The 10,938-nt window shown below is 39.3% G+C and overlaps 1 protein-coding gene across 5 annotated transcripts; it reads left to right on the top strand.

Moving 5' to 3' along the window:
- Positions 1 to 266: 266 nt before the first annotated feature.
- On the top strand, positions 267 to 10,542 carry CWC15 (CWC15 spliceosome associated protein). 5 transcript variants are annotated; one of them, XM_028119641.1, is made up of 7 exons: positions 267 to 330; positions 1,628 to 1,766; positions 2,340 to 2,452; positions 3,334 to 3,422; positions 4,814 to 4,927; positions 8,863 to 8,981; positions 10,137 to 10,542. In XM_028119641.1, the coding sequence occupies exons 2-7, from the start codon at positions 1,636 to 1,638 to the stop codon at positions 10,264 to 10,266; spliced, it is 696 nt and encodes a 231-aa protein (XP_027975442.1). In that variant the 5' UTR covers positions 267 to 330; positions 1,628 to 1,635; the 3' UTR covers positions 10,267 to 10,542. The 5 variants fall into 5 exon arrangements, with proteins under 5 accessions (XP_027975442.1, XP_027975439.1, XP_027975440.1 ...); XM_028119638.2 differs by having other exon boundaries at positions 315 to 565; XM_028119639.2 differs by having other exon boundaries at positions 315 to 565; positions 1,615 to 1,766.
- Positions 10,543 to 10,938: the final 396 nt, after the last annotated feature.

The following is a 10,938-nucleotide window of genomic DNA, read 5'->3' as shown; positions in this document are numbered from 1 at the left end:
GGGACGTGGTGTCGGCTACCCGGGGCTTTCCGTCCACGCAGCACCGGAATGAAGGAGTCTGGGAGGGGGTCGGGGAAGGGAAAGACGGAAGAGACATTAAGTAATTGGTTCTTGAAGGTATAAAATGATGTTTAAGGTCTACTCTAAAGCACTGATTTCAAATGCCCGCCCACTGGGCCGTTTCGGCCCCGCCCCCTGTTGTCGTCACGACGACTTCCACCTTGCCTGCTGCGGATTGGTCTCTGCCTCGGCCTCTGAAGTGCGGCGAAAGAGCTAGGGGTTTGCTTCCGGGTCTTGGGCTCTGGCCCTGGGCGCAGAGGTTTCTGGGAGGTAGGAGTCGTAATGGTGTCTGTGTGATTTCCGGAGGCTGTCGCCTTAAACCTCGGCCGACGTGAGCGGCAGGAGGGTAGCAGATTGTCTCTCTTGTCCGAGAGGGGCGGGGAAGGGCGGTTTGGGGTCGGAGTCGACGACAGAGAACCGGGCGCGGGCGGTGGAGGTCCCGGAGCGGCGGGAGGTGGTAGAGCCCAGCGAGTCCCCGGCCGGCCGCGAAGCGCGGAGCGTGAAGGTAGCTTTGCAGGCGGCGTTAAACAGGGTCCACACCCCTCCATCCCCCAGATCCCCCTGCGAGTCGGGCCTTTGAGTGAAGAGTCAGCGAGTTTCTGGTAACAGCCCGAAGGCGAGCCCCCGGGAGGCGGGAGTGATAAAAATCCGGGAGTGTGTGGGAGGCGGCGGCGCCCCCAGCGGCAGGAAACCCAGTTTCTCCCCCTGCATGGACCCGTTTTCCCTTTTTTAAAAATCTGGAGAAGTACACCAGTTCCCCCAGCTTCCCCGCGCTCTTGCTTTTCGGACGCTTAACGGGACTTCAGTCGCCACATCTGCTAGGCACTACTCTTGGCAGCCCCAAACCAAAAGTAACATAAGGAATGGGTCCCTGAGTTTTGCTTATCAGAATCCTTTGGGGGTGAGTTTCCTGTCTTGAGCATGGTAACCTACAAAAGATCTGATTTATATTATAATGATTGCTATAAAAGAAAATTGGACCAACAAAAGGTTGTTGGAGAATTTTGCACATGTAACTGTCTTAAAGTTTAGCACACTTTTCCCCAGGACACTCAGTATTTGTCAGTGATTTTAAAACAACTTTTGTTTTTGTAGTTACTAGCCTATTTTCTATTGTATGAAATTTAGATAAAATGCAAACCTTAATGCATCTGGTGGAGTAGGGTTAAATTCAGAATTTTGAAAACTCAATCATGGCAGTACTGAATTTTACAGGGCTTTGGCATTTCAATTCTCATAATAATCCTGTGAGGGACATTGCCCATTCCACAGAAACTTAAGCTGGATGACTTTCCTGGGGCCACAGAGACAGAAGGAGAACAGGAACACAAACTCAGATCTTCATGAGAGAATTTTTTGCACTAAATAAGAGCTGCCTAAGAAGCTCTATTCCTTAAATACCTTGGGCTTCATTATTTGTTTTCTTTAGAACTTTTGTTTGAGATTATTTAAGTAATTTTGGATAATGAGTTTTGGAAATTATTTCACAAGGATGAATATTTATTAATACTTTATGAAATGAGGGTTTGTCATATTGGAAATAACTTGATACAGTTTTTCTTTAAAGCATAAAAGATGACAACAGCAGCTAGGCCAACTTTTGAACCTGCGAGAGGTGGGAGAGGAAAAGGAGAAGGTGATTTGAGCCAACTCTCAAAGCAGTATTCAAGTAGAGACCTACCTTCTCATACAAAGATAAAATATAGGTAATGAAGACTTTTTACTTTCTTGTTCAGAAGATAAGACTAAGAAATCTGTTAAATGGCATGCTCGAGAGATTGTAGCATGTTTGGGGTATATCACTGAAGTTTCTGTTTTCATAGGAGTAGAATGCAGTAGAGTGTTTGACACTAAAATTGTGCTCTTTATAAAACGCTATCATATATTACTTATGCAGAAATTCCTGTTAACTGAGAATTTCCATATGTATATGGCACAATAACAATGACCTCAGAAGGCCTGTGCACTATCAGCACTAATCAAGATGAGATTAAAAGTGTCATAGTAAGGAGCCCTGAGTTGACGTACTAACAAAAAGTAAAGACGTTTTAATTAATCTGCAGCCCTATGGGAAAATATGTGATTCAGTTTGGGCTCTCTGAAATATTGGAAACATTACAAGAATGCCTGTTAATAACCTTCAGATTAGGGGAATGATCTCGTTTAGTTCCATGAACCTTGAGGGACTAAAGGACAGAGTTGCTTTTTGTGAATTGTCTTCCATTGCTATAGCCATGTGTTTTCTTAGTAACATTTTTGCCTATTTGTTTCTACTTTAGACAAACTACTCAGGATGCCCCTGAAGAGGTTCGCAACCGTGACTTCAGGAGAGAGCTGGAAGAGAGAGAGCGAGCTGCTGCAAGAGAAAAAAATAGAGATCGTCCAACACGAGGTACCAACACTGCCCCCAGACATTTGTCTCATGAAATTATGTTGACAACAGTTTCTCTTTCATGTGCTAATTGGAACTGGTTAATATTTTTGTTTGCTTTAAAATGTTGGTGTAAACAATTTATTGTTTGCTTTAAGATATTGGTAACACTTTCTTAAGTGATTAGATTAGAGGTGATAACAAGGTTGATTCCAGTTCCATCTCTGTGCTGCTGTAGTAGAAGGAACAGGATGATCTTGGGATATCTGGCAGCTCTTGTTTCAGTTTACATAAAGGTGTTTTTTTTTTGGTTTTGTTTTTAAGACCTATTTATTTATTTTAGTGAGAGCATGAGCGCACATGGCGCCCATGAGCAGGGTGGGAGGGCCAGAGAGCAGCGGGAGAATCTCAAGCAGACTCCACACCAAGCCCAGAGCTGCTTTGCGGGCCTTGATCCCAGGACCCCGAGATCATGACCGGAGCCGAAATCAACAGTGGACGCTCAACCAACTGAGCCACCCAGGCACCCCTAAAGGTTTTGACTGTGTACAGCAACCAGACTTCTTGAGGCCCTGCGTTTTCTGTCTCTGAGGGTCTCCAGTTTTTGTCACTGGCTTTTGGAAGGCATCGAGGGGCATAAGTTATAATATCTTTTTTATATGTTCAGTATATATAAACTCTTCCCTAAATTTCCTCAGAGAGACTACAGTTCCCATATTAAAATCAATGCTTTCATTAATTCATTCAACAAATGTTGACCAAGGGCACATGCCAGACATTGTGGTTCCTGTCTGTGCTATCTTGATGGTTATAAGCTAAGCTTTTTGTGCCCACAGGTCCTTAAATGTTACAAGAAACACAGTGTTTATTTTAGTAAGCTAAATTATGTTTGTTTTCCCCAGAACATACAACCTCCTCGTCAGTGTCAAAGAAGCCTCGGTTAGACCAGATTCCTGCTGCCAACCTTGATGCAGATGATCCTCTAACAGATGTATGTTTTATTTCCTCTGTTGATCTCCACATAGTAATTCATGTATTATGTTTTCCGAAATGCTTGTTTTATTTTTTGGCTTTAAGAAGTAGCCTATGTTTATTGTTACTTACTGTTATTCAAATGTAGTCCTGACTTCAATGCTAAGCTTTATGGTTGATTTTTAAAGAAAAAGTATTATTATTATTTTGTTTAAAGATTTTATTTATTTATTTGACAGAGAGACACAGCGAGAGAGGGTACGCAAGCGGGGGGAGTGGGAGAAGGAGAAGCAGGCTTCGCCCTGAGCAGGGAGCCCGATGCGGGGCTCGATCCCAGGACTTTGGGATCATGACCTGAGCCGAAGGCAGACGCCCAACGACTGAGCCACCCGGGCGCCCCAAAGCAAAAGTGTTATTAATCACAAAAGTAATTAAACTGTAAGAGCAAGTTTGATCTCTGGAGAACCAAATAAGAAGGTGATCTATTAAAATATGAGCTTCCAAAAAAAATAATTCTCCATACTAAACCCTGGAGGTTGACCATGTTCTATACCTCCAGAGGGCATTCTTCATTCTAGGGTCTCTATCAGTAATAGCACCCCCAAGAGCTGAATTCAGAGGCCTTTCCACATTAGATACCAAACATGCCCCCTCTAGGTGTGCAGCTCAACTTAATGGCTCCTTCTGCTAGGAAGGGGGAAGTGTTTTAAGGGGAAGTTCTTTTAGGATTAGTGCTTCAGTTAACATTAAAATTTAGTGGGACCTTACGGTCTATAATTAACTTGCAGTTTTGTACATTCAGTGGGAAAACATGACTGGCCTTTCATCAGTTGCCTCTAACTAAGTATATATATCAGCAATTAATTCCAGAGTTGACAGATTGAATTAAATAATTAACTCAGTAATTAAAGGGAGCCCAATTTTAAATGGTATTTAATAATTGTTTGAAATTTTTCTGAGAATGTACCACCCTTTTTTTGTACTTTTGATTATCCTTACTTCCTTGATTAAAAGTTGTCTTGAGCTAGGGAAATTATTTGACTCTTAGGGTGATACACTGTATATGTATGTACTGTGTGTATCAGTGTAAAGTGTTCCTTGTCTGATTGTAGAAATATTTTCATATGAAATCCCCTTTTGACTATGTAAATTTGAAGAATACTTTGTTACACTTTTTGCTGTTACAATCTCTCAAGCATCTCAGGGACATTTTAGTAAGAATTCTGTAAGCTTGTTTGTGGGGTTTCATTTTATGTTTTGGTTGATGGTTGACTTTAATCATATTTAGGTGCATTTATCTTTCCCAGTGGGAAAATTAATCCTGCCCCAAAGATATGGTAAGTGTAATTTTTATGGGAAAAATAATGAATAAAATGCATTTTCTCCTGGGCTATTATCATTCTTTTTTAGGAAGAAGATGAAGATGAAGATTTTGAAGAGGAGAGTGATGATGATGATACTGCAGCTCTTCTTGCAGAACTAGAAAAAATTAAAAAAGAAAGAGCTGAAGAGCAGGCCAGGAAGGTAAAATCAAAATATTAAATATTTGCATCTTACCATCTATTCTAAACTAGGAATATTTTTTTAATTTAAGTAGTACATCTTATATTAGAAATTGTCCTTGCCATATCTAGATATTACAGCACCTGTAGATCTACAAGTCTGATTATTTTTGCAACATCCAGATTTTCCTGGTTATGTTAGAAATTCTTTCCAAATAGTTCAGGCACGCTTCATAATGCTTATCAATGTGTTTTTCATTCACTTGTTCGTTCATTTGTTCAACAGACATTTAATCCTTGTCCATTAAGTGTCAGAAGAATTAAGGATGAATATGATATAATCATGGTCTACAAAGAACCCAAGGATATAATGAGACCATCTTTATGTCTTTGTCTTCTGCTTCCAACCTTCTTTCCAGGCATTTGTTGTGCAGTCTGTCAATAGATTTTATATAGCCTAGGGCAATTTACCTAACCAGTCTCTCCATTTATGCAATGGAAGAAAAGAATGTCTATCTCAAAAAGAGTTCCAGGGATTACATAGGATCAATAGTACATACCTTTAAACTTTGGATGAGCAAGAGCAGGTCAGAACAGTAGAGATTCATAAACCAGTGCTAAAGGAGTTTGGACTCTGTCTTGAAGGCCATAAAGAGCTAGTTGATTTCAGGAGGAGTATGATAAGATTGGATATGCATTTTTTTGGGGGGGTTTTTTATTATGAAATATTTCAGTAATACAGAAAAATATGAATAATAAATTTAATAGTCATCTACTTGGATATGCCTTTTAGAAAGATTACTCTGGCAGAAGTACGGAGGTTGGATTGGGAAAATTGAGAAGGCTGTTTCAGTAATCCTCACATGCAATTAAGATAATTCTGCATAATAGGAATTGGAATTGAGAGAAGTAAGTAGATGCTGATGGAGCTGTCAAGGAGGTAAAACTGACCAGATAAAGTGACTGATGAGATGTGGCAGCAAAGATGACCCCCAATTCCCAGGTAGATGTTGCTGACATTCCCTAATGGGGGGATGGCAGAAGGATCCGCATGTTTAGATGAAGAGAGAAGAGATGATGAGCTCTGTTTGGAACATGTTGAATTTAACACATTATGAGACATTCAGATGGAGATATCTGTGTCCACTTTCAAACAGAACAGCTCGGCTTTTTTTATGAGCTTCTGTGTAAGTTTTCATTTGAACCAAGAATGGTTCTATTTAAAGAGTGGAAAAAGACTGACATGGGTTCATGTTAGGAGTCTTGGGAAGTAGAAGATTGCTGGAACTCAAATTGGAAGAAAAATATTTTAAATATAATTCCCATCAAAGTTTGGCATAGGATAGCATAATTCGCATAATAGTTTCTAATTGTTCCTATCTAATTTTTAAAAATCAATTGTAAGAACTTTCCTAATTTCACTTGCACATCACTAGAGGGCAGTTGTTCTATTCCCGATTCTTTTGGTCTGCCTAATAGCTGTGGATTCATAAAGGGACAAGCAGATCAAGTGCATTTGGTTGACCCTTAGGAAGATAAGCATTTTAGACAGAAGGTTGTGGAATTTTTTAAGATTCCTCTACTCTCTTTGTACAAAAATGTATTGGTGTTTCTAGGGGCTGCAGGATAGTTTTACTTTTGTTCTTGTTGCCCATCTGGTTTTCTAGTGGCTAATTTTTGAAGTGTCCCAAAATATTTTCCAACCAGTCAGCCTATGTCAGGGGCTAGGAAGCTTTCTGTAAAGGGCCAGATGGTAAATATCTCGGGATATTTCAGGCTTACAGAGCATGCTGTCTCTTGTGCGGCTTGTTGGCTCTGCTCACTGTAGCACAGAAGCAGCTGTAGACAATACAGAAATGAGTGAGTGTGACTATCTGTTCCAGTAAAATTTTATTAACAAAAATGGGGTGGTTTGGATTTGATCTGCAGGCTGATTATTAGCCTATGTTTGTGAACCATAATGTGCCTGGTACTTTTATTCTTATTAAAGATCTTATTTATTTAATTGACAGAGACAGCGAGAGAGGGAACACAAGCAGGGGGAGTGGGAGAGGGAGAAGCAGGCTTCCCGTGGAGCAGGGAGCCCGATGTGGGGCTCGATCCCAGGACCCTGGGATCGTGACCTGAGCTGAAGGCAGTCGCTTAACCAACTGAGCCACCCAGGCGCCCCAATGCCTGGTACTTGAATATGGAAAGAGTTGGCACCTTTTCTCTCCAGTGCTATGCGTGGCAGGCAGCCAGGACTCTAAAGGAAATAATATTGCAAATATAAAATGGCCAGAACTTTATTATATCACATACGTTATTATTATAAGTTGGATACATTGTATATTTGAGTTTTTATTTTTCTAGCATCTCAGAGAAATGTCTTTTCACTTTCAACATCAATATAAATTGCTAAAAATACATAGTTTTTAGAAAGCTATCTATTCTTAATCTATAATGGATGTTCCTGATTTTGTTTGCTTAAGGTCTGAGCAGTGACCTGAAGGAATTTCCCTGAGCATTGCATCTTCTCACTTCCCAGTTATTTGGCCTCTTAAAAATGAAATCTGTTATTCCCTTTTGGATATTAAAATGAAATATCATTAACTCTGGAAAATTAGGTTATTTTTCTAAGTGATCTAAAACTTTATTAGGTTCATTTTATTTATTTATTTGAAGATTTATTTATTAGAGGAAGAGAGTATGAGTGGGATCGAGGGAATGGCAGAGGGAGAAGGGGAGAATCCCAAGCGAACTCCGTGCTGAGGGGGAAGCCTGATGTGGGGCTTGATCTCACAACCCTGAGATCGTGACCTGAGCCAAAATCAAGAGTTGGCTGCTTAACTGACTGAGCCACCCAGGCACCCCTATTAGGTTCATTTAAAGTTGAAAGTCTCTTTTTCCTTGATCCAGTAAGTCATCAGTTTTTGTCCTTCCTAAAATACAACAAAGTGGGATTTATTTTTTGTTTTTGTTTTTTTTTTTTGTTTTTTTTTTTTTTTTAAAGATTTTATTTATTTGACAGAGAGACACAGCGAGAGCAGGAACACAAGCAGGGGGAGTGGGAGAGGGAGAAGCAGGCTTCCCGCTGAGCAGGGAGCCCGATGTGGGACTCGATCCCAGGAACCTGGGATCATGACCTGAGCCAAAGGCAGATGCTTAACGACTGAGCCACCCGGGCGCCCTTTTGTTTTTGTTTTAAGATATAATGAACAGGTAGATCTAGCAGTTAATGGCTAAGAATTCCAGGCATTTTATATTTCTAATTCTAAGAATGAAACTGAGGGTGATTTGAGTTTAAAGAGGTTAATACTAATTAAAAGTGAAGAAAGACAAGCTTGTAGACGAGCAGTGTAAAAATGGAAAGTTAGTAACAGTAAAGCATAACAAAATGAATAAAGCCCGGGTAGATTAGTAGAAACACATGTTAGCTGAATATAATATGTTACATGATAGTTTATTTTAGGACCTACTTCTTGGCTAATAATAACTTGTCACTAATCCTTGAGGTACAAATTTACATTGTTAATAATTCAAAATAAAATTATTTTTAATCATAGTTCTGTATAGCCCATTTTTAAAAATCAAGGTAATAGCTTTGCTAAATGTGTCTCTTTGATGTTTAATATATTCTCAGATTACTAGAATATATTTATTGATGTACTCTTAAAATAGCAATTTTATATGTACTTCAAGAAAGAAAATAGATTTAAATATGCATTCATAGAATTTTTGAGTCAGACTAATGAATGTATGATGACAAGCATGAAATATTTATAATAAAAAGGCCAAATTATTTTGATAAGTGAGACTTTTCTGGTATATCTTATATCTTAAAAAAAAAAAACACCTACCTTGATGCTCATTCCTTCTCCCTCATAAAATCCTCACGGTCTTTTAAAATAGGAGTTATGTGAGAAGATTGACCCCAGAATTAATGTAAGTAAATGAGTCCTCCTTTGTCATTGACAGGAACAAGAACAGAAAGCTGAAGAAGAAAGAATACGTATGGAAAACATTTTGAGTGGAAACCCTCTCCTTAATCTCACTGGCCCATCCCAGCCCCAGGCCAACTTCAAAGTTAAAAGAAGGTACTTTACACTAACAAGTTGGATATTTATTGCAGATTGTGCGTTTTATACCAAACTATATTATGTTAAAGGCCCCTTTTCACTGATACCCTTCTCCATCAGTTATGGGAATAACGGAAGAAGGAGAATGAAAGAAAATGTACTTACTTTTAGTTGATATTTATGATAACCAGCTGTGTACCAGATACTATTCTAAGCACTAGGGATGGAGCAGTGCATTGAGCCATTGGCTCCCCAAAGCTTAACATTTTATTTTTTTTATTTTTTTTTTTAAAGATTTTATTTATTTATTCATGAGAGACAGAGAGAGAGAGAGAGAGAGAAGCAGAGGGAGAAGCAGGCTCCCCGCCGAGCAGGGAGCCCGATGCGGGGCTCGATCCCATCAGGACCCGAGCCGAAGGCAGATGCTTAACCATCTGAGCCACCCAGGCGCCCCCAAAGCTTAACATTTTAGATGTATGTGTGAAGAGTCCCCAAGATCACCCTTCACCTTCAGAGACTCCCTAGAAGGACGCCGAGGACTCCACATATAGTTGTACTTGTGACTAACGTAGTAAAGATAGATCATAAAGAAGAAAGCTACGCTTCCTTTTGCTCTGTCCCTCCTATGAGGGGTCACCCAGCACATTCTTTCCCCCAGACTGAAATGTAGATCTGGACCAGTCTATGAACCTTAATGGTTATACCCCAGTAGTTTCTTCTCCTTTGTTGCCATAAAATGCAAATACTACAGTGGATGATTGCTAAGTGGTAACTGATGAGAGAGTATAAAACCCTTAAAAGCATGTAATCTAAACTAGAGTAAACTGGTCAGTTATTATCATCTAGAAGTATCTATGCTAATCAGGGTGCTGCCTCTTTGTTTTAGACCTGAAAACATTAAATATTAAGCCTATGAATTCCTACTTTTTACCTCAAAGTTCCTTATACAGGAGAAGTAATAAGAATGTATGTTTTAAATAGGAATTGCCCTTCCTGCTGTAATAAAGCAAGATTACAACCTATTAAGATTTACTTTATTCTTTTGGGTGTAATTGCTGTATCAGATGCTACACATACTGAGCATCTTTCTGTGTGATGACTAAGCTTTGCAATTCACTTGTTCTTGTCTCCTGATACAGACATATGAGCGTTCTGTTTTCTTTTTTCCCTTAGGTGGGATGATGATGTTGTTTTCAAGAACTGTGCAAAAGGTGTAGATGATCAGAAGAAAGATAAAAGATTTGTAAATGATACGCTGCGATCTGAATTTCACAAAAAGTTCATGGAGAAATATATTAAATAGTACAGTTTTATGTGCTTAATTAAAGACTGTAAAATGTAAACGATCATTCTCACTTTGTTTTTTTCTGTGTTTCTCTTTCCCCATCTAAATTGTGTATAGGCTTCCCTAATTTTAAGTTCTGAAAGAACCTCTCCTTTATTGATACCTTATTTGATGAGGACTTGGGAATTGGTTTAACTAGTTTCCGCTCTCTGAATATTTCCAGACATACATTTTCCTTTTAATATGGGAAAGGGAATCTTGTAATAAATATTTTCAAAACTCGAAATAACTAAATCTGTGTCCCCAACTTTTTTGTTGAAATGTATGCAGCTTATAAAACATTGCATATTTTCTTTTATGAATTGTATTTCTTTGTACATTAACTTCTCATTTCTTTGACATTAAGGTCAGTTAATGTGTGATATCATCACTGTGTTTTTAAGAGTGTGATGGAAGATGAAAGGCATTCTATTTTGGCTCACATGTTGGTATGGAAGAGTGTCATCAACCTGTCTGCTCCCTGAGTGTGTGTCTGAGGACGCATGGGGTATCCTTCACTTCTGCAAGCGCTCCTTTCTTTTTCTCTTGGCCCAAAACTGCTCCTTAAGCATGCCTAGGAAGCATGTGACACTTACCCTGTGTTCTGGATACTCAACTGCCATGTCTCTTTTGAATGAGATAGAGTTTGCA

This window comes from Eumetopias jubatus, unplaced genomic scaffold (assembly GCF_037043125.1).
Source record: "Eumetopias jubatus isolate StellerSeaLion01/CBP00866 unplaced genomic scaffold, mEumJub1_p1.0 scaffold_13, whole genome shotgun sequence".
Taxonomy (NCBI): domain Eukaryota; kingdom Metazoa; phylum Chordata; class Mammalia; order Carnivora; family Otariidae; genus Eumetopias; species Eumetopias jubatus.
The sequence above is the reverse complement of the archived record's forward strand: the minus strand, read 5'-3'. Positions and strand labels throughout refer to the sequence as shown.